The 24,825-nt window shown below is 40.0% G+C and overlaps 1 protein-coding gene across 4 annotated transcripts in view; it reads right to left on the bottom strand.

Annotated features, from left to right (window-relative positions):
• Positions 1 to 13,982: 13,982 nt before the first annotated feature.
• Positions 13,983 to 24,825, bottom strand: part of CDKAL1 (CDKAL1 threonylcarbamoyladenosine tRNA methylthiotransferase) — a 429,338-nt gene continuing 418,495 nt past the window's right edge. For all 4 annotated transcript variants that reach the window (XM_087764738.1, XM_087764716.1, XM_087764726.1 and 1 more), the window contains one exon: positions 13,983 to 18,148. In XM_087764738.1, the coding sequence (XP_087620864.1) occupies positions 17,942 to 18,148 (207 nt within the window). In that variant the 3' untranslated portion in view covers positions 13,983 to 17,941. The remainder of the gene's footprint in view (positions 18,149 to 24,825) is intronic.

Raw genomic sequence — 24,825 nt, 5'->3', positions numbered from 1 at the left:
CTATGCCTGGAGAACTGGCTTGTAGGCCCCTGGGGGCACTCTATACCTCGGGAGTTCATTAGTGCTGTGATTCATCAGGATGCTATGCACATGGTAGTCAGTCACATCAATCTTCAGCTGAGTTCCAGGGACTTGGTTCTCTGCTTTAAGAAACGGGGCTTCCAGCAATTTCTCCTCCTCTCTTCCACTGCTGTTCCTGTTTTCCAAAGCTCCCTGCTCCATGCTTACTTCAGCATGATCCCAGCTAGAGAAAACAGAAAAAGGAAAACTACTTCATTGACTAAATAGTCTGGATGCAAAATAAAGAGGTTGCACAAGATTTTACTTACCTCTTGGTTTAAAAAAAAAAAAAAGAGGACCATAAAAAAAAAAAAGGTCTGAAAATGGGAAGTTTTTACCTCTTAGAAGAGTTACCTTTTGATAAACCTGAATCCACACTACTCTTGGATGGAGCACAGGCATACCTGAGTTATCTGCACCTTGGCTCGTGTTTCCCCAACAGCCAGAACCCCATTCCCCTGAGTTCTCCTGCTACCTCCTGCAGCAAAATGGCACCAGATGACACCTGGTTATGCCCAAACGCCAACTTCTGCTGTGAGGATGAGGAATGGAGTACAGTGCCAAAGGCATTGTGCTTATGTAGGACAAGAGATCTTTCTTTTGATTGCCTTGTATTTTTGCTGGGGTGTGAAACAGAAATCTGCCCATGCCTGTTCTGCTTCCTGCTGTTAGGAGGCTGCTCAATAATTCAGTTATCTCTCCCCGAAGGAAGCTCCGCTGGCCTGCTGCTTGCTCAAGCCAGTTACTGCTGCTCAGCAATGGAGTTTGAAGTGCCACAGACTTCCAGGGGCCCCTTTGGCACCGGCTCTTTTGTATTCCAGTGGCCAGCAGCAGCTCCTTAACTCTTCGGCAGCCAAAGCTCATTATCATTTTTATCTAATTAAACAGTGCTGCTCGTTCTCCTCATTAGATTATCACAGCAAATTGATGGTTATTTGAAGGAACTGCCACAATAGGAGACAAAACACTGGCAACAGATAAAACAAAAGGATGCACACAAAGCTCTTTAATTAAACTCTGTGAAGGGATATGAATTCTAGCAGAGATTTTAGTTACCCTGCTGAGCCTCTTTCTGATTAGCTACAATGCATCTGCTGGCTTTCCTAGTATCCATCTGTACTGCTAAAGAGAAATTTATTCTGGCTACAGAAGATGTCCTCAAAGACATCAGTTGCGGATAGTCTAATAGTTTATGTATGTTGACAAAGTGATTCTGAGTTCTTCTTGATGTGTTGGCATGAAGAACCACCCTCTTTACATATAACAATGTACTTAATACGCACACACACACATATGTATGTATGCACACACAAATAACAATGAGAGGCTAACATGAAAGCCAAAAGAGGCTGGAAAATTGTGAGGGAAAAGATTCTTTCTCCAAGTTGCTAAAACTCCTTATCACCACAATTACTTTTTCTTTTGACATGCATCATCTGTTCCCCCCAGCCCTCTCCTTCCCTTCAGAATCCAGATGCAGAAGCTACAGTGAAGGCTAATGGATGGGACAAGAGAAAAAAGTCATAGGATATATACTGCAAGATACATTAATAAGTTAGGCTGTTACTTTGAAGTTTGATTTTCTTTAAAAAAATTAAAAACAAAAAAAAGAGAGAGAGAAAGAATAAGAATTCAAAACAGATCTGTCATGGAGCATTCGTAAGGGGCAGTGCCACAAAACCCTTTGGGGCTTTCCATTCAGGTCATAAGGGATCTGGTTAAAATGGCAGCGGTCCTTAATCCACAGGTAATTGACAGCACAGCTCTCAATGACTCAGTGTGGTATATTGCTGCAGTGCTCATTACTACTGCAGACTTTTAATCAGTACATTTTTAGTCACGTGCACCCTGTTGGCTCTACACAGCCTAGTGAGACAATACACAATTTGCACATTTATCATAATTAATTACCTGATGATATACTAAAAGCTGTTACTATCTAGCATCCAATTCAGAAGAATGTATTTCATGGAATGAGGCCAGACTACATGATGCACACATACGAAACACTCATGAGAAACAGTTGTTCCCTGTGCTAAACATGGTGCAGTTTTTTTTTCCTCCGAGCCCCAGGAGCTTGGGTGGATGAAAGACCTCTTCCTCATCCCTTATGAAGCTCTGAAAATATCCCAAGTTCTGCCTAATTTATACAACCCAGTCCTCAGGGTCCTCCTCGGTTGCCAATGTCCTACTGTGAAGGCTCCATTAAATCTTTTATTTATTTGTCCATAGAGGCCACTGAAGAATGTCACAAGGTATTTCCTTTTCCAAAGTAGATTAAGCCAAACATGAATGAAACCCTAACATTATTCTGGATAAAGGTGTGCACTCATATTTTGCCGGACTACTGACAGCCTGCAGGGAGCAAATATTCCCAGGCCTGGTTTCTGACCACCTTATGTGCAAGTAGGTGCAGATTTGTTCACTCATGACTTGGCAGTATTTTACGTTCATGCTTTGTAATGTCAGATGCAAATGAACACAAAGTTCAAAACACTGGGGAAAAAAGTGTCATACCGACTGTCCCTGCACGTACCTCAGCCTCTGCTGTCCCACTGAGCAAGGTGAAGTCCAAGGCCAGATTTTTTTTTTTTAAATTGTAATTGAATAGTAATTAAAAATGGAGAGTTCCAGCACAGTGCTGGCAGTGTGATTTCATTTAGCATTAAACAGTAGGTTTACTGATAACTCAGACAATTGTCCACCTACAAAAACTCTCTTTAGCTCAATCATCCCCAAGGATGTCTGTCCTGAACTATGTCCAAAATCAGCTGCACAAGAGATTCTGGCCGGTAACAAGTACCACCAGGAAGGACCAATATTTTCCCATTATGAAAATACAACTCAATAGGATCTCTATTTTTTAATAGTCACATGCAATTCTTACTACAAAACTAAAGTTGGTTTTGCATTTGACTCAGTCTGGGTAGAAAATGCAAGTCCTCAGCTCTAAAGCTGGCAATGCTCTGCTGACTCAAAAACTAGCAATTCAGTTCAGGTATTCTGCACAGCCAACAACTCCACCTCACTCCCAAATGCCCTAAGTCCATTCAAGGTACGAAGCTTGTCTCCCCTGCAGTTTCTGTCTCCAACTTCTTATCCTTTAAGTTTAAGTTCTTGGCACCTCCTGCCTCATTAGGTATAAAAGTCCAACGTCTGAAGGAGGGATTTAGGCATTATTACTGTAAATACCTGGAAGCCAGTGTGATGTCTGGTTATTTGTATTTACTTCGAAGTGTTACTGTGTAGCATCCAAAGTCTGTTGACATGGATCAGCATTGCATTCTGCAAAATGCTGTAAAAGCAAGCAGAAAAAGAGTTTCTATTGCTGACAGCTAATTCTTTACAACTTGGAAAGTGATAAGCTAAGTGGTACATCTCCAGGTCACAGCAACCTTCTGTAACAGCATGAACTATAAGCATAGTTTTCTCACATCAAGCAGTTTGAGGAAAAGGAATCTGCTGCTTTATCTGTTTTCAGCATTATGAAACCACCATATAGAAATAAGCCAATAAATGTATGTAGCCCACAAACATGCTTGTAATCTGGAACAGCTGAAGTACTTGATAAAAGCGTCTGATGACTTATGCATAATGTAAGTAATACACTTTCCGTTATAAGCTTTAAAAATCAAGCCATATTGCTGAAACAGATAATGGTGTAGATGACGTACTTGAGCAGTGGCCCGGGCCTTCCTCTCGGACAAATCTCTTACTGCTGTTGAGTATTACAAAATCCCATGAGCTGTGAAGGACATTAATTGTCCCTGGGACCTGAGATTCTGCGGGATGCTGTTAACAAGCTAAATACATTAGGTTTTGCAAACTCTGAAAAGTGGGATTGCAATGTATTAGCCTGAGAGGATTTTCCAGGAGGTTTGAGTGTTGCACTGCAATGGGGTCTGAAGAAAGGGTTGGCCCCGTTGTCCTGTTAGGTTACATATCTTTAAAGAGTGAAAGGAAGGGAAAAATGAGTTCAGAAATTATGTGACATGGTTAGCTTCTTCCAGCTATACCATGTCAGGTCTGAGTACTTTAGCTAGGTGAAAGACTGTCTGAAAAAGCACTTTTGGGATGCTTGTTCAGTAAATTGTTTTTCCGTGTCTTTCTGAAGAAGAGTTCCTAGTACTTCTTAAAAGTTGGCACGGAAGTCCCCAGGTACATTGATACGTTCAGTATGTACAGATACAAGAGCTATGGAAGGCTTTTTTCTATAGAAATTTGAGCACCTGAGGCAACAACTGCTCTCTAGTTTGGAAACTAAGCAGACACTTTTGTCTGTGTTTACTCCTAAGGGAAAGTAATGTGACCATCATAAGGCTGTGAGTTACATCAATTTTAAAAGATATTGCTTTGAATTAACAGAAAAGTGAGTAGGAAAATTCTTCCTTCTGGAAATCTAGTTCTCAGATGATTATTTATGTGTTGATAGTCATTCTTTCCAAGTAAACAAAGCAATAAGCTCTTCTTATGAGCCAAGTCAATCAACATTAATGGAATGAAAACCACTCTCTTACATAACTGTCTTTCCCCTACCTCCAAGCCCTTAAAAAAAGGCCAGAAAACCCACCTTAGAGAAAAATCTGGCTGCAGTGACCTTATAAATTAAAACAAAAGGAGTGATAAAATAATAGGGAGAGAAGGATTTAATCTTTTGTTTAAAAAAAAGTAGGTACAAGGTTTTGAACATATCTTAGAAAGAATCCTATACTCCAATGGATATTTGCAAAGAATAATTAGGAAAACATGCCCTAACTGTCTGGTGGTCAAAAGAAATATGAAATCAGCAGATGTATCAAAAAATATGGATAAATTAATATTTCCAAAAAAGCATGCAGTTCTGGTGCTGCCTCTGTACTCCAGGAACGTAGTCAGTGTAGGAATCCTTGAGTCAGATAAATCCAACTTCAAAACAAGAGGGAAGCGGGCCCTTAAATCGCTTTGCTACATTGGAATTAAATGAGCCCACTCAGTCCTGCTTTCACGATCGTCTCACTCTAACAACGATCTCCAGCAGCAACTGCTATCTATAGAGTCTCACGCTAAGTGCAGACATCGACAAGTCACTAAAACCCATCCAACTGTATTTTAAGTGGATGACAAACAACCACCACAACAACGAGTTCTGTTTGTGAGTGATTTTTCATTGTCTGCAATGTAAAAGTCAATAATAGTCCCAGATATTGGTAAAGTGCCATTTCTAGCAGACACAACCGAAGGGGGAATCCACACTGCACAAGACGCAGGACAACACAGAGAAGCGTTCCTCCTCCTAAGACTAAGGCGGGGGGGAATTGTCCTTCCAAAACTTTATGAGATTAAATGGCATCTTAAGATGCCGAACTTTTTAGCATGGTTCTGCTGCAATTCTATGACAGCTAATTATGAAGAACACTGTACAGTGGAAGCTGTCTGTGTAATTCAAGAACAGCACAAGGCTTTTTATTTCCTGTAGGTAGTCAGAACAACACGCAGCGGTATAACATACATCAGGAAGAATTTTTCTTTTTCTTTTTTATTAGGAACATGAGTAACTTCGGAGTTCATCAACACTCCACGATCACTGATCTTCCGTGAAGAACTGTTTCAGCCCAATTCATTAACATTGCCAATGACAGCCAAAACAAACATCACCAGCTCACCGGCACTGTTGTGCACTTCTGTAATATCTGATCAGCCTGCTGGCTACTATATTAGCCCTTATGTCTCAGGCAACTCCTGTTTTTGAAATGGAAATAAAAATCATCATCTTTATAGCACTAAAAATGAAAAGTCTATATGCCACTCTACAGCTTATCTTCAGCCTCACCCTAGGCCCAAATTCCCAAAGACTTGTGAGGTCCCCTGGAAAGCCAGCTTCACCCAGTCCAGCTTCACCCAGTCCCACCCCAGCCCCAGACGTCTGCAGTCTCCCATCTCGCTATTTCCACACCCACGTGATACCAGGTCACCTACAACACACGTGCGTCATGTCAGGCGTAGGTACATCACTGCAGTTCTGTAGAATTTGCTCAAGTAAATGACAGAAAGCTTATGGCAGCATTAGGTTTTTAGGCTGGCTGTGGAGGGAAAAATGATACCTTATCTGGCATAAGGCCTACTGGCAGAAAGTTAACTCCTTGACATATTTTGAACTAGCAGAGTGAGTAACTTTACACAAGCTCAGTGCTTTGTGTTTTAACTGTACCACCAAAACATGGTCAGAGAGTACACAAGTCTTATCATTACTGACTCCTTATCTTCAAAATCTTCTATGTGTATTTGATCCAAGCTCTTTAAGCACCCACTCAGTGCATGCAATCCTGACCTCCCAGGACCGGTGATATTTGCACACCACAGAAACAATGGAGCCATTTGTCTCGCAAGCAGGCCTGGGCAGGGCAGACAGCTCTCTCCCTCGCCGGCCTCAACTGGGGCATTTGTTTCAAGAAATCGAAACGGCTGAATTTCAGAGCCTTAGAACAAGACGCAGTATCGCTTCTTTAACCTCATTTTCCTCTTCCTAAACTCATGCAAGCCTTCTCAAGCCACTGACTACAGAATAAACAGGAGAAAGACAAAAAAATACCAGAATACATATACAAACAGTGTATATACTCTTAAATGACTGCAAGCCAATCCATGGGAAAGACTTACAAAAAACGTAGTGTTAGAAATAGCAGGATGCCCATAATACTCCATTAAGGATACTGACAATAAACTGCTTTTTATCCTGGTGTTTCACAATTTCAATGTCTAGTCACTTGCTTTCTACATACTTTGCAAGGAGTGGACAGAAGGCCAAGCAAAGACCATTTCTATTCTCACATATTTCCATTAAGCTCTCACTAAATGTCATTGTTTTCCTAAATTGCTCCCAGAAACCAAATTTGCATTTAATATCAATCCGGTCCAAGTACAGTGTTTCCTCCTTTACACTAATGGCTTTTTTAAAGATACTTTCATCAAATGCATGATAGAAACTTCTGGAATGTACCCCTTGAAATGTCCTGCTGAGTTTTTGCTCACATTTGGTAACAAATCTCATGAGAGCCTTTAATGGAAGTTAACATTTTTTGCATGTGTCATACTGCAAGTCTTTAAAGCAGAAGCTTATAACAAAGTCTTAATGTGACTTTAAAGCTTCAGTCCTTTTCTAGATATCTGCTTTATGTTTGCTGACATTGCTGACTGCCCAGAATTTGGCTGGCTCTGACCAGATCTAAGCACAAAGGCAAACTGAAATGACGCAGAACTTACTTTTTCCTCCTTTATACTTCCTTAACAAATAGAAATTTAGCAGCATGTGCATAAGGAAAGTAATGCAACAGAAGAAAAGAATCCCCAAAACCACAACCAACCAAAACCACCCACTCACATGCCAGTTGGTTTTTAAAGTGATTTCTACAGCTAACAAAAGGGACAGACTGGGAGTCCTGAAACACAAAGTCTGTTGTTCTGCCCACATAAACAGCACTTCCTGGGAGGCAACCAGCACGTTGTGCTTCCATAAAAAAAAAGGGGGGGGGGGTGGGGGGAAGAAAAGTCATATTACGTATGTACCTCTAGAGATCAAAAGGAGAGTTACGAGCCTAAGGAAAAGGACAGGTTGACAGTAACTTTATATGGCCTTTATGATCTACTAATCCCGAGCTGAATCAGAACAGATCACTCAAGTACTGTGAAACCCTATAGTTCAGCAACCTCCCACATGCCCTGTGGGCCATGACCTCAGCTCTGCACTTCCTGAGCATACCTTACCTCTGAAGCTGTGTTGAGGTCTTCAAACAACAACTTTATGGCTCTGCTCTACAGTTCTTGCACAACAGTACTCTGTTTTCAGTCACATATTTGTGTGGCCGCAGCATGCTACTGCAACCCTGTAATTGAAATAAAGTGGTAGAATAAGGACCTTTCCAAAGCTGTACCAGCAAGAAGCAGTTCAGCCTGTAAGACTCATGCAATCCTTGTCTTTGGCCCAAAGTGTGGCTGAAGCCAATGTAAATCAGCCCTTTCCTTGCGACGATGCTCATGCAACAGCACAGCGAGCTAGTTCAGCAACACGAGCCAGCCCGAAATGAACCCCGTCAGAAAACTGTTTCAGTTAGATGAGCTACCTGAACTTCTCCTCAGGCAGTCTCACAGCATTACTGATGCTGCAAGAGCTGTCGATAGAAGGAGGTAGGACAGAAAGGCAGCAGCCTCAGTTTAAATCTGTTTGGGCCACTGTAGCCACTCGCTGAGGCTGCCACGTGGATTCTGGTTTCTGGGAAATTAGCTTCAGCCTATAGAAAATACTGTGACACAAAATTTGTTTCTGTAAGAGAACCATTTGAGCTGCAGCTATCGTATTTTGAAAGGAAAATGTTTAATCTGCCAAGAACTGAGGGGAAACATAAGATTTAAAAAAAAAAAAGAAAAAGTGAGTAAAATACTATAATTGGTCTTTTCATGGATATAACTCTTAAAACGTAGCTTACTTTAAAATCATACTGCACGACATAATGTGGTTGTTTATTTAAAATTCTTCTTTTGTTTAGGTCTCTGGTATTATTTAAAGCTTGTCCCATATTGACAATTACAAGGTATGGAAAGAAACGTCTATACTATTCCTTCTCCATAAGGCCAAAATATTTGCTTTCCAACTAACTCTGAAGTGCTTAAGAAAAGAGGAGAAAAGTTCTATGCTTGTCTTTGGCCATCACACCAGCTTGCTTTTACTGCCTGAAACACAAATAGCATGTCTAGATAGCTGAACTCTGACAATTGGAAAATCAGACTAGTTAGTACACTGTCATTTTTTTTTAAGCAAGGAGACCTTGTCAATTCTACCTGTCAAGTGAGTTTGGGCCAGATTGTTAAACATTTAAAGAAAACAGAATAAAACATGTTCCCTCCATGCAGCAGACTTTCATTTACTTTCCTTGCTCACAAGCACACCATTAGAGACCACAGCGTAAGACTGCCTGCAGGACTAGACTTTATTACTGAAACTATTCCAGGTCTTTTGCTCAAGTACTGCTGTGAATGGGAATCACTAGAATTTCAGTTTCATGGATTTCCTGGCAGATAAGATCGTATTTATGAGTTGCCTCAGCTTTCCTACATTTGCACCAATATGAAGTACGACTGGCAGTGACCCAGTTTCATTATTCTTACTTAGATGAGTCAGTAAGTGTGGAAAGAGAAATGAAACGGGCAGCTGATCAACACAAAAATCAGGTATTCTGAGGCCAAGAAAGTATTTATATGCTGGTGACTCAACTTTTGCAGCGGCCTATGCAGCAAGAACAGGAAATATACTATTGAACCCTCTTCTGACAACAACTTTGTGAACGGCTGAAATAGCCTGTTCTCCTTGCTGTGATTCAGAAAGCTGGAACCGTAATCCTGCACTTCTGCACAACATATTCAGAGGTGCTTCCGAGCTCATTAAAGGACACCAGAGAATAGAAGGCTTCTGCAGGATGCATGGTGGGTAAATGTCTTTCAAAGACTATGGAAAGAAACACAGGTGACAAAGGCTGGCCCTGGAAGCTCGGCCGCTCTTTGGCACACAATGCATCTAAGGCTCATCCGCCTCTACAGTGGCTGAGCACTGCTGCTACGAGGCAGGGAAAGAGAAGAGTTCCTCCATCCTTCTATAATGGCATAAAAACTTATTACGGTTGGCAGTGATTTTACTTCTTGTTTTAAACCTGCTAACCCAAATGCAGAGTTTACATTGGAATACAGCTGGTAACTATTCTAGAACAAACTTTCTGAACTCAGAAACCACAAATTACTACAACCTTTCACGAATATTTGTACAGAAGCACAAGGCAGCCACTTCCTTACAAAGTTTAGGAACTTCCTCTTATCTGATGTTTATTGTTTGTTTTTATTCTTGCGTAGCAGAGGTTCCATGGAGGAGGTGGTGAGAGCAATGTATACTACTACTGTCCTGTAGTGGTAATTCTTAGAGCAGATATATGCTGGGGCAAGGCTATGAAATTATTTGTATGCCTGATTTTGATGTCACTATAAATTGGTAGAAACTGAAAATTTATCAGTCGATTTAGATTAATTAGCTTCAACAATTGTCAGTATGCAATCCTGATAAATCTGTAGATAGAGATAGTAAATATAGCAAACTGACTGCCAGCTAGGCTTGATTTTCTTGATCCCCTTAGTAGTGCTCCACAGGCCAACTGAAAACTTCCAGTTTAGGTTCAAATCAATATAAAAATTAATCCCGTCCCCCTACAAGTAAGGTGGCGGTTGATTCAGGCTCACAGGCAATGCAACAAAACACAAACAAGCTTCATCTTAAAAATAAAAGTATAAGTGAATGATTTTGTTCAGTATTATTTCAGAGTCAGATAAAATAGGTTTTGGGAACAAGAACATCTGTTTGCAGAAAAAAAAAATCCCAAAGAAAACCAAACCAAACCAAGGAGGTCTCTCTTTTTAGAGCTGAATGGGGAGGAGATACAGAAGTATAGGAGGTTCAAATTTGTACCAAATAATTTCTTTCTCGCAGAGCCAAAGCTGTTAACTGCTGCTAGGCTCTGTTTTACCCTTCTGCTGGAGACTGTCATTCAGGTTGCCCTTTCTGCCTACTAAACAATCCAAGCAGGGCAGAAGCAAATTAAGGCTGCTGCAGCATAACCAAGCTGCTGTCTGTCTTTTTTTATTTCCTTAATATTACCGTAATACTTGGAGATTAAGCTGTCCCTTGAGTGGGAACATCGTTCTCTCTGTTATTGGTTATCTGTGTGGTTGACTCGGTAACTTGCTCGCTTGTTTCCTTCTGCTGTCTCATACTAATACTCTGCAGACTATGTCACACATGGGCCTTTATAATCTCTTGTATAGAGATCTTGTAGTTAATGATTGCTAGATGTGGACTTTTATGGCTCATAAAGCCACGAGCAGATATCAAATTTAATACGTTCAACTGACATCAATGATGTATTTTATCTCTTGCTTCAAATTACTACATTTCTGGGGTTTGCAAGATTAAAAACAATATAGCACAGCAGAAGAGGCCTTTTAATACTGCTTATTAGCAAAAGGGAGTTTCTGATATAACACAAAGGCTACGGCAACCAGACACTACACAGTTAAAGGAGAGACACTGCAACACAATAGCTTCCAAGCACTGATACCTCTGGCAAATCACCTCCACAGGAGAAGCAGCGTTCTTGTTTTCAGGGAAGCAGCCACTGCGCTTAGACTAATACTTATCTCTCTGAAGACACATCATCTTCCATGAAACAAAATGAGGTGCTGAGAGTTTGGGCGAAGCAGCTGGAAGAAAGGATAAGAGAGAACGTAGTCTCACAGGGAAGGAATGGAATGGAGGTACTTAAAAAACAAATAGTTGAAGCTTGCAATCACTAAATAGCATGTATTATTTACTGAACGCCACTAGACTGAGCAGTTTCTTTGCTGGTCACAGTTTACCCCTTTTCCCTACGCTGCAATAAGAAATGTAATGCTTTGACAAAACGGTGATAGGTGACAACGAGTTGGAGTGCCCTCCGGCATAAAACTGTGTGTGCCCAGCTGGCAGTCAGAGGCCAGGTGAGCCGGACTGCTTCGAGACCAGTGCGCAGTAGCTGGCGTGGTGAAACAGACGGCTCGGACACACCGCAGTAACCCCGAGAGTTACGAGCACTTGGGAAGGGTGTCTGTGCAGCAAAGCCTTCCAAGCACCCTAAAACAGTTTTACTCTTTAGATTACACTATAATGAGATCCTAACTATGCAAAGTCGAATTTCGCATGATGTCATGATTTCGTCACATTAGTTTCTCTCAGACCCCCAACTCACACCATGTGCCAAACAATCATGGCCCTTTTTTTGGTGCATTTTATCATCTCCAAGCTTCTCCTGTAATCTGTAACCCATTGCCAACTAACCATTTGTACAGCAGTCCCCACAAACACCACCCAGGAAGGGAGTAGACACAATATTTTATGCTCAGTTGAGCACAACTAGCCTGTTCTCACACTCAATGACTGATGGGACATTTAAAGCATGTAAGTCGTAGGCACAAATCTGCATCACACTCTGGTCACCAGCACAGAATTTCACTCCATTACCTACAACCAGCATTCAGCAAACCATCCAACGCAGATCGTGCTCTATAAAACATCGCGTTACCACCACTTTTCAAGAGAAATGGCTATCGTTGCTAAATAGTTTCCAATAAAATAAATATTGTTGAAAAGATACTCAAATATTATTCTTTCTCCATTCATGGGACATGATTCATACACCCTGCCTCTCCCCCTCAGTGAAAATAGTGCTAAATCACCACAATCAAAAAGCAGACTTTCCCCCTCTTGATCTGGTTAGGTTTTGCCAGGGGAATCTTCATCCCTCTGGAATGTAGATTAAGTATTTAGGAAAAAGAAGTAAAAGGTGGAAAGAAGAGATTCGGAATGTCACTGTGTAGTATTTAGCTGCTTTCTGAACTGCTAATGCATTTGTCTGGTGATGCAACTACTAAATAACACGCTCTTGTACTTAAACATAACTAGTCAAGGTTGGATTTTTTTCCTTTTCTTTTTCCTCTCCCTTTCCCCTCCTCTCCTCTCCTATTCAATGGTACCTCCCTGCACACGGGGGGATTCTGACACCTGGAATTTGCATGTTAATAACTAGGACTCCACGAAAAAGTTCAGCTGTGAATACTAGAAGCGTATGATGTTGCACTGGCTGCTGTTTTTTTAGGACTGCATATACCTGCACATCTTAGTCTACATTACGGCTGTACTTCAATCTGCCCTAGTACATGTAATTTAGTCACTCTGGATTTCTGCAGCAGCCCATACGAGGGAGCAACTAATGATTACAGGTAGGGAAAGACACGGATGCACAAGACATCTTATGATCCATTTTAGGTGATGTCATAGCTCTCATATTGTTGCACAAGAGTTTTTCATGCTCTTTGATCATCACACCACCTTCATCAATGGACCACACACCCTTACCTTCCTCTTTCTTACTTTCCTTTCCTAAGAGGATCACATGGAAACTTAAACATGTTATCTAACTGTTCTTTAAACCCCTGACATTGATAAAGGATATTTGAATGAGAAGAGAGTTGGAGAATGGAGAGAAGTCTATGCACAAATGGTGAAAAGGCGTAAGAGAGAGGTGTGGAACAGAGAAACAAAGAGATCCGAAGATCTTCTCTGCCATCAGCTTGACTAGCTTTTTGACTGGAACACAGGCGCTTCCACGACTTTTCAAACACCCAACTTGTCACAACGTAGCACAAGGAGATCTACAGCATAAATGATCCAAATCCATAACCACAACTTCCCAAGTGGGAGTTAACAGACTTTGGGATACCAGCAGCTGCAGGGGCATGATTATTTGTTTCAATTTTTTTTTTGTATTGGGCTTCTTTAAAATGAAAATAGGACTATTCATAATTCATCTCCCCTCCACCAGCTACTGAAGCATATTAACTTAAAGAAAAAAGCATTCACTTCAATGTTAAGTGCATGCATGATTGGAATATGCAACTAAAAGACATTTAATGATATTTGCACACATACTTTCCAGCAGTCATTCTCATTTTAATTATCTAGTGGATGAACCCTGCCTCTGAACAAGTAAAATGGTGTTTTGCAGCCTGTCCCTAACTCTGTGGGCTGTGTCTCCTGCTTTGTAGCTTTTGCATTTTTCATTTTGCACCCTAGCTTTACAGCCTCTCAATTTTTTCCTCTGTTTTTGATTTCTAAGTGCTCTTTGTTTCTATCTATACAATCAAACACAGTGCACTCAAAATAAAATGTGGGAAACAAATATGGGAAAATAAAGTTTGGGAAAGTTGCAAGCATTTTTTCCAGCAAAAAATACTACATGATCAAAAATACATAAATAAAGGTTTTAATAAGCCTCACACAAACAGGCACGTTACTCATTCCTCTAAATTCTCAGAGCTCTTGCGTGCATAAGACTTCTTTTATATTTGTCTCAGTTCCTGAAGTTACACACATCTTAAAGTTAAAAAAGATAAGACTTGTTAATAACACATAAATGTTCATAGACATAACATCTTTACAGATATCCTCTGTGAGCAGATCAAGCCACTCTCCATATGTATTTAAACGTAGTGGAAGGCTGGAGTTTTTAAGTTGTCAGATCTGTGCCTGGGTACGAGGGGCTCTATTTTCACTCTTCGAGCCGTGAGAGATTAGCAGCTTGAAATCACTCTGACAGTTTCAGTTACTCTATTGCATACCGCAGGGAATTTTAATTCCAACCTGTGAAATTGTAATTGCTTCTCAAGAAGAGTGGAAGGATTCTGGGTAATGGCCACAGCCAAGCTCAATGTCAGAGTTGCCAGTTGCTGCCACTTCAGATATTACTTGCTGTTATTCAAAAATCACTCCAGCTTTCCATATGGGAAGTTGAACTGGGGAGTGAAACTAAATTAACAGAAGCTGTCAGATGTTCAGAGATGTGCAGGCAATGATGTGATAGAGGTGGATGAACTCTCCTCAGAAGGTACCTTCTCCTTCTTTCTCTCTCCTGCTTTATAGAACAAGCTTTACATAGACCACATTTTTTATTTCATATTCCTTTTCTAAACAAGTATACCATTAATAGAAAGCTACAATGAAAAGATTAAATGACAAAGTCCTCCAGCATCCAGAACCATGCACAAGCAGGACATAAAAAGTGTGCACTTAATGTTGTTCAGAAGAGATTTAAGATGTCTTTGCTATTCGAGTCTTGTGGTCTGCAAGATTCCTCACCGAAAACAGCCAAAGACAACTCAGAGCTACCACAGATATTTAAGAAAAATAGCTGAGGCTTCCTTGGTATCAGAAAGAAATTAGATTCATTTTTGCTTTAAAAAAAAGGCATTGAATGTAGATTGCTTATTAGCAGACACATTCTCTAGTGATGAGTGTGTTCACCCACGTGTAAGTGTGAGATCAACTGACTGTGGGGAAACTTCTGCAATGAGCTCATTAACTTGGAGTGCAGTAGATTTCTCACCCACCCTGATGGCTTGTAAAGAGAGAATACTTGGTGGAAGTAGGCCTGAAACATAACGCTGATGTAAAAATTAAAAATACCACTTGGCATGGCAGTTAGAAGCATTCAGGGAGCCAAATGGGAGCAAAAATCACAGACCAAATGTGTTCAGGTCAACCTGTTCCATGAAGTAGATACACTTCTACAGTTCACTCTACACTCACTGAGATTTCCCAGCGGCCTGCAACAGCATCCTCAAGCAGCATGCAGTCTGGGTTTTGCCTGAAGTTCCAGATGAGCTCTTTGACCAGAATGGACGTGTTCAGCTCGGTGGCTTTGAAAGCTTTAGTTGTAAATAAACAGGAACAAATGACAAATACTCTACTACTGTACAAAGTGTCAAAAAGCCCTCTCAAAATCTAAAGGAAGATAATGAAATACTTGATAAACAACACTTCCTATTTACCAGGTTAAAGCTCAGTTTAAGAATATACTGCATCTGTGGGCAATGTCATTTACAGAGTCTTCTTCACCCTCTTTCTGTATATTGCATTATTTCTAAGAAAATAAGCTGGTCCCATTAAAGCCAACGATGCACAGAATCTAAATCACAAGCTTCGTAAATCTCTGTAACAGCTGACGCAATGAGTCTGTAATTGCTACGATTAGATAAGCTAGAGTGGTTGACAGCGAGAGCGCTAGAGGCATAGAACATATCTGCATAGTTTATTCCCATCAAATGCAACAATTTGGCTCAGATATAATGATTCTGTCGACTCATAGTTTTCCTGAGAATCTTGTGATATGTGGTTCTTTCCTGAAAATTTCAGCTCCCGGAGTCCAGTGTTGTTTTTTTTAATATTTCAGATTTGTTAAAAATGTAAATTACTGATTGCTACATATTCCTGGTTGTAAAGAAAAGCCTGAAAAAAACAAGCAGAAGCAAATCGAGAGCACAGGTTTTTTAAAAAATCTCATGAATTTTGAGTCTTGGCTCATGACCTTCAGTGGTTGCAATAGGAAATATAATATTCAAGTCACTACACATCTAATTTCCTGAAGACAGTTACATTTGTTGTTATAATTTACAGGCTGTACTGAAAGCACCATGGTGGAACTTCCTGATTAATTTTCTGTAACTACTAGGAATCCTCGGTTTATAAAGTACAAAGCATCCCTCCTAGGGGACTATTCATCTGCACTGTAGAGCCACTGTACTGGTTTTCGCTGGGATAGAGTTAATTTTCTTCATCGTAGCTAGCAGGGGGCTATGTTTTGGATTTGTGACCAAACCAGTGTTGATAACACGGGGGTGTTTCAGCTGTTGCTCAGCAGTGCTTGCACAGTGTCAAGGCCTTCTCTGTTTCTCACGCTGTCCTGCCAGCGAGCAGGCTGGGGGTGCACAAGAAGTTGGGAGGGGACGCAGCTGGGATGGCTGACCCCAGCTGACCAAAGGGATATCCCACACTGTATGACATCATGCTCAGCATATACAGCTGGGGGGAAAGAGGAAGAAAGGAGGGACATTTGGAGGGATGGCGTTTGTCTTCCCAAGTCACCGTTACATGTGATGGAGCCCTGCTTTCCTGGAGATGGCTGAACATCTGCCTGCCGATGGAAAGTAGCAAACGAATTCCTTATTTTGCTTTGCTTCTGTGCATGGCTTTTGCTTTACCTATTAAACTGTCTTTTATCTCAACCCATGAGTTTTCTCACTTTACCCTTCTGATTCTTGCCCCCATCACACTGAGGGGGCAGTGAGCGAGTGGCCTCTGTGTTGGCTGCCTACCGGGGTTAAACCACAACAGCCATGCCGGTAGCTCAGCTCCGTCTGTGCTGGGTATGACACAAACTAAATAAAAAAAAAAAGAACAGTTCCTGCTCTTAAGATTTTAAACAGACTTTGCAAGCGGAAGTTTGGACGAAGATCCAGAAAGGTGACAAGGCATGAAGGAATGAACGAACAAACTGATGCAGTCAGAATGGGGCACAGAGTCCAGTCCCTAACTGACCAGCACAATTTCAAGATGCATGGAGATCCTGTCATGACAAAAATGGCTTGAAGAAAATAATTAGAAATTTGCAGTGTGCAAAATGTAACCTCCCCCCTAACAGAGCAGTATTGTCTTATACACAGCATGATCCAATGCACAGCTAATACGAGATTCACATTTAGTTCTCTGAGCATTATACTAAATCCATAGAGACTGTATTAAACCCATCTTTTAACAGAACACTACCACCAGAACTCCATCTTCCCATTCAATGATAAAAAACCAATACCTTTAAAACTATTTCTATGTAAAAAATAATTCTTATTGCATTAACAAAGCCTAGTAACCCGTTGTGAAGTTGAGGGAGGCAAGATGGCAGGCCAAAAACTCTTTCAGACATGACAGCAAAATCAATAGCAACAAATGAAAAACTTTAATGGCCCAGCAGTGTTTGATTCTAATGTAAAAAGACACATATCAAACCATCACACTGCATTAAGCAAAATCTTTAAGAAAGCACTAAACGTTCTGCCCATAAAAGTTTACCAACATCACTCAATGGAAAGATTTCTTACAAACTTCATGAGTTTCCTGCATGCAATTTTACTTGCTACAGCAGTTATGAAAAGAGTAAGCAATGCAAACATTGCATCATTTTAGAAAAAAGAAGAGGAAAGATGCAACAAACTGTTCTGCCAATCAAGGATCACAAATTTTGGCAAGATAGGTCTCCCTAGAGCTTATTAACATTCTCTCCTATGAATGACAGGAAAGGCATAGGGTGAGTACAAGTTATTGCCAAATTTATATTAGCTTCTTTGTTCTTAAAAAAAAAAAAAAAAAAAAGAATTGTTGGTAAAAGTGTTTCCTTTGAAGATTTTAAACAGCAGTTTTATTGTTTTCATACAAGCCTCATTCAGTTCACAGTTCTGTTTTCATTCCTCCATAGTAAAACATAACAAGAACTGCCAGTAGAGCCAGGCTGACAGACAGTATCTTCAGTCCACCTCCTTCTCGTTGCCATGGGAACTGCAAAGCCATCCATGAGCAGAGCGGTGTTTTCCCTGGGATCTCAGCAGAAGGGTGTGCTTTCCAGTTCGTGCCATTCTGTGGTGCATGTCTGAACTCCTGTGAAGAAATGCACATATGAAGATTGAAACTGTTATGTATTTCTGATTGTACATACCAAATACAAATAAAATCTCCTCTTTATATTGAGGTTCAAATTACTATCCTTTTTCAAGACCAACGACAATTCAACCTGCACTGCATCATCACCAGGTCATCAGTTTTTCATACAGAAATCTTACCAATGCCATACAAACTCAACCTTTCTAATGAAATTAACTGCCAAATCAATGAAGCTGTTAGCAACAGAAACAAATCTCCAGGCCTAAATGTCATCAAAGAGAGTTGTTTGAGGATTATTTTTTTTATTTGTTTGTTTTGCTGCTATCTCACTACTCTCCCATTTTTGGCTTCTTCAAAAGAAATGTCTAACCAGTGATAAAGGGGACCACAACATAACAATCCTTTGCACAGCAGGGCTCTTCTAAAGTCAATCACCATCACCATCTCCTGGTGCGCCAGCTCAGCAGTGCTTGAAAATCCTCCCACAGGGCTTTTCCTTTCCCCTGACCCTCAGGAGGCAGCTGTGCTAAAACACTCACCTTCTCATTCAGCATATTGAATCCAAGTTCCCTGCTGCGCCTGCCATTACCATTCTCAACCTGACTGCAAGCACCAAGATCCCCCAGAATATGAGGACTTTTAACTGCAGCACAAGTTACAGATGTGGAGTCACTATTTCAGCTGAAAATCCAAGTGGAAAGAATAAGAAACTCTTCTCTCTTGCAACCTTGTTCAGTTCAGCATGCTAACATTGTAGGTGCTCAAAAGTAAAAACACCTATTAAAACCGTAATCTGATGACATTTGCAAGAAGCTTAAGTGGTAAAGGTGTAATTAAACAAAGGTGTAATGATCTTGCCTCATAAGATTCAGTATCTCTGTTCATAATTTCTTTTTTCATCCCTCTATTTCAATAATCTTTTAGGAATTCAACCGAGCTCAGCTGGATTTTTAACTGGTTTGAAATTTTCCACTTAAATACGGTTTTTGATTAATCCATTTTATTTTTTTTCCCTTCACATTTTGTATAAAACAAGTCAGGGACCCAGAAAGTACCTATCTGGATAATCTTGTATTTCCAAGCAGCTGAAACGGGATCACCTGAAAATACAGACCAGATGCCCGACTCCCTCTTTTACCAAATGTATTTCTGGGCCAACTCGAAGAAGTATCAAAGCTCCAGGAAAGGTGCCTGCCCATGAAAGTGTGACAGCACAATTCAAACTGTCTGTAACTGCCTCCTTTCCATTTCAGGAATCAGCTCCATTATAGTAATAGTAGAAGGAAAATAATGATTGCTACTGGTTAGGTAAGCAAGCATCAAAGGGGCAAATGACAGCCTGGCATAAGTGCTCTTCTAACATCTGAGGTATGATTTTGATCGCAATTCACACAGGCAAAGGGTTACTGAACAAGTGACCTGTGAAATGAGGATGACTTCTTATAGATACTGCACCCAGAAGACCATCAACCGGGTACACAGAAGAAAAGGAAACGGGCAAGAAAATTGGGGTGTGAGGCACAATAACACCACTGCTCCAGGACTTCAGTCTATATGGCGCAGAAGACGTTAGCTTCATCAAAAACTACGAAACTGCTTCATATTGTTAAGTTATTAATTACAATCAATTCCTAAGGCATCTGAAATTTTAGTAACTGGCCACAGCTATTTTATCCCCCAAAATCAAAGCTGATTAATCTTTGCCTGCAGAATAAACTGGAAACCATACAGTATTAAGGATTTTTTATACATGAATCAAAACACATTTGCAATGTATTCTTTCTAGACATTTATAAAGCTTTTCTTTTCTTTGCAGGTCTCACAAATCTCTACCAATATAAGGTGCATAATTTATGGTCATGACCTGTTTTTACATGTATTGTTTGTATGTTAACACTAAGGCTAAGGTAATTTAAAAGAACAGATAAACTGTAAAAATATCAATACAACCAAAGACTGTTTTCTTCTGATATTTAATTTTCACTGATTCATGACTTTTCAAATTTGGCTGATTACAATCAGACTCCCAACTCCTTATTAAATATTTCTACACAGCTTGATAATCAGTGAAATCCTGAATATTTTGTTGTACAAGACTAGATGCTGTCCCTTAGAAAACAGATAAAATGGCCAGTACCTCATAAATGACTTTGTAACTTTCTCCTCAATGCTCCTTCTTCATGCTCAGCCTCAGTTCCTATATACGTGTCCCTGTGAGACTGGGGATAGCCAGCAAAACACCCCAAACACAAGTTACAAAAGTTTTGAGGTTTTTCCCCCCCCTTTACAAACAGTTAAACACATTAGTGTTTCATGCATTCATTCATGTTCCTGTGCAGTAGTTTTCAGTAGTGATTTCACTGGCACTTCATTTCTGTTTTACAGTTTTTCTGTTTTCCAACATAAAACCAAATAGTCTCATCTTGTTGGTATAATTTTGATCACAAATAGCTTATACTGCCTTTTTTTTTTTTTTGTTACCATATTGTTTTCTTAAACCTCTATTGCAATATGCAATGCGTATGCATTAGGTAGTGCTGCATACCCCCAGTAGGACAGAATGGCAAAAGAGATTTTCGCAAGGTTTACAAAGTTCTGGTGGTGGGGAATGCCAGTTGCCCCATGGCCAGTTGTCCCAGTGGTATGTCATCTGAGTAAGTCAGCCTGTAAAGTTGTGAACCCCATTTTCTTCTTTACTTTATCATATTTCCCATGAATTAGAGGATCATACTGATACACTAAACCCATTTTTTATTTTCTTTCTGTAGATGAGATTTTCTTTTACAGTATTTTACTAATATTGAAACTTAACTGGGTTGGAGGTACAAGTCCCACGATTTCACTATGTTTTTGTTTTTCTTCTATCTTATATTTTGAACTCTGATGCATTTGTTTCTAGCGGTAGTCACATTTTCTAAACTGCTCAAAACATTCAGATTTTTGCAGTATCTCAGATCACGTAAGAGACTGTAAAACAATTTAAACCAGAAATTTTTCTTTCAATAGATGCATACATGAAATACTACTCCTGTTACCTTGCTATCCTGAATTCTTTACAAATTTTCTCATGGATTAAACTGTTCTTATATGGACAAAAGATCACAATTTGCAAACTAAAGTGACCCTTTTCTTTAAGATGTACTTCACAGCTTATCACTTAAAACACTACTGCATTTCTGTTTGATAATGCATATCTCAGATGATCCTCCAAATATTTTCTTTCAAGAAAAGTAATGAATATGTTCATCCGATCCATGTTTTCTAAGAACTATTCTCTAGTTTGCCCCAAAATTCTGCCCTGCAACACTAACGTATAGCTAATACCACCGGCTTCTTTGAAAATTTCCGTCATTATTGTCACAGAAGATGCATTTGTGAAAAAGGGTACATCTGGTTCCCTGCAACGGAAAGGCTCCTTTAGAAAATGGCAGCCTTTTGTCCCCCCTGCAATTCGTACAACAGCTTTTTAAAACAGGATAATCTCTCAGAGACACCTGCAGGTAGATGCCTCTTCCTAAGAGTCTGCCGTGCAGCTCTGTAAGACACAGCACAAAACTCTCAGTGGGAAGAGGAAGAGCTCTGCTAAGCTGACCACATTCTCGCGCTCTCTTAAGCCTGAGCAAAGGGCTGAGCGGCCCTCACTGCAGTCTGGACAACAGAAGTGCCTGTCTAGAATTAAATTAGTTCTTACTAACATACAAGTATCATACTACCAGCTGTGCTACTGAAAAACGCTGTATTTGGGCAAAAAGTCTTTCTGTAGGGTCTGTTTGAGGAACTAGTTTTCAGGTAAAGTATATGGTATGTATTGTAGTGTATATTGCATGCACAGAGAAGGAGGGGAGAGGATGAAGTTACAGAAACTAAAACTGAAATTAAGCCTTCTAAGGTAGACAAGGCAAATTACAAGAGCTTCTTTGAGCTGTCATATGAGCTTCAGCATTTGCAATACCGCAGTGCTATATTCTGAGATCCTCCCATATACTTTGCCTTGAAGAGCTACCCAAGACACCTGCAGAAAAGATCTTTCACGTTTTGTGGGGAGGGGAGTCTTCCACAGAAAACCAAGTTTATTAGAGTTCTTTTACGCACCTTTGGTGTAAAAAACCTGGGTTGAGGCAAAGATCTCATTTGTTGGACTAGCAGTTACACTGCTCCACTCCCTGTGCTCTCACTTTATAGAAGTATTAGTTCTGAAAGGCCATTATTTGTACCTCTAGATAAAATATTTGCAGTGCATTAGCTTTTCAAGGAAATCTTCAAGGCATTTCTGTAATATTCTGAACTGATATAACTGGTGATATTTACTATACACAGTCACCGGTCAGAGTGCAAGTTTCTTAAGTTGAGCCCAGAAATCACACTTTTGTAGCTGCAAGACTCAGGAAGATTGGCATAATGATTCAGTTCAGTGGAATTTAGAACTAAATCCAGTCTCTTTTACCCCCCAAAATACTTGGAGGAAATCTTAAGGTAAAGAAGTTTCCAGAAATATGTGTTTATACTAATTTAAGTCTCAACAGGCCATAGACTCTCTGGTAGACTTCTTGTTAATAAGGAGCATTGCTCTCACTAAAAAGGACTGCAATGAAGAAAAAGGTACCCTAAGATTTAAACCTATATACTATTAATCAAAATGAGGGGAGGAAGGGAAATTATCAAACTGAAATGCAAAGACAGACACTTTCAGCTAAGCATCTTGTATTTCCATGGAGGCAGCCTTTCATCTTGTTTTGGCAGCCACAAAGTAAACACGAGACTTTGCTAATAAGGTATAATATAAATTATTAAACCATCTAGTGTATGATCAAATGCATTTCAGATTATTTTTTGAATAATTCTGCCTTGACGAATGCCAGGAGTAATATATTTTGTGTACTCTTGCACAGGCCCATTGATTGCTGTCTTTCTGAAGCTCCAGTCCCAGACTTAAACTGCCGTGCATGAAAGAAATATATAATCACATCAAAACCTAAGCTTTGGCATCTGTCGATCACAGCCTAGCTTTTCTTAAGATCTCACTTCATGTTAGTCAACAAAGACATGAGAGCAACTCTTTAGCTCTGAGCTGAGGTTTTAATAGATTCAAAACATTTCTTACATGCAAATTTCTTTTATGGCTCAGGGGCACTGTTAGAGCTTGAAGTGTTAGCCAACTGCTGTGAAAAACTACTTGACTGAGCATATCTCAAGATAAATTAGACTTCCGAATTTTTTAGCCCGACCAAGTACATCTTACACACTTGTAGTACTGGCTTTAAAAATACGGACTTTTATATAATCATGCACAACAAGTCTGTGTGACAAATTAAAAGAAAACATGTTAAAATATGCATTACATATCCTACTGCGCCATTTGAAACTCTGGGCTATTAGTTTTTGGAGGCATTTTTCAGAGTTAAAAAACAAACAGTTACTGAAGGTCACATAGATTACACATCCAAAAAACATGTAAATTAAATTTTATTGAATAGTTCCAGAAGACACATTTAGTTCTGTAGGTATTAAGAGAGCTCCTTTGATTTATTACTTAGGAAATTCTACCAGCCTTCTGCAAATGTGGAATGCTGATCTTAAAGCAGAAAATAAATGGCATACAAAATATTTTTTTCTAGTGCCTTTAACATGATAATTCGCATAAGAAGCATCCCTGCCACCATGTATTCCAATGAATGCACAGTGCTATGTTGTTAAGATAAAATGCTGTCTATAAGCATGCTTGTGTCAGATGTTATCAGCTGTACACCATTCCTAGGAATTCACTGATTCCAAATACACACAGAGTTTACTTGCCCATTTTAAGAAATGGGAAACCTTGAAAAAATAAATAAAGCATCCGGGGACTTTTGCAATGGAATTTCATATTGTTTCTTCTTCTTGTGTGCGTATATACATGTGTGTTTGTGTATGTGTGCAAGGTACGACTGCATGCTTTAATATGTAAGTGAGGGGAAAGAACTGAGCTGAAGGATAGAGATTTATTATTAATTTCTCAGTAAATGGCCAGAGTCTTAGCAATAATTAGGATTCTTAATCTGTTAACCCCAAATCATTACCACTGAAGTTATAGCAGGCAAATAAATTGATCAAAGCATCTTGCAAATAGCTGTAGTCACTAAAACTGTCTTACTGTCTGTCATAGGAACCTAGGATAATTCAGACTGCATCTGGTCCATCCTCCTGCTTAAAGAAGCATGAGTATGGCCTCGTTTGCTCAGGGATTTAATTAGTTGGGCTTTGAAAACCTCCAAGGATGAAGACTGCACAGCCTCTCTGGGCCTTTGTTCCACTGCTTGACCGTCTTCATGAGGGAAATGATTCTCTTCATATACAGTCTGAACCTCATTTCAACTTCTGCCCACTGTCTCTTGCCCTCCCACATGCACCACTGTGAAGCACTTGGCTCGGTCTTCTCAATAACCTTCCCACAGACACTGGGGGGCTTCAGTTTGGGTCTTCTGAAGCCAGCCTTTCTCCAGGCTTGAACAAGCCTGGTCCCTCAGCCTCTCCTCACAGGCCAAGTGCTCCAGCCCCTGACCGTCTCTGTGACCCTACGCTGAACTCATTCCAGTTACCAATTCCTGATTTACATCAAGATAATTACACATGACCCAATCAAGTCAGGTAAGCAATACTCCTAGAAGCTGGACCATGGTCAAATACAAACATAAAAT

Source organism: Nipponia nippon, unplaced genomic scaffold, assembly GCF_047370975.1.
Source record: "Nipponia nippon isolate SJK-2023a ecotype South Korea unplaced genomic scaffold, ASM4737097v1 scaffold_1, whole genome shotgun sequence".
NCBI classification, from domain to species: domain Eukaryota; kingdom Metazoa; phylum Chordata; class Aves; order Pelecaniformes; family Threskiornithidae; genus Nipponia; species Nipponia nippon.
This window is presented reverse-complemented; position numbering and strand designations above follow the sequence as displayed.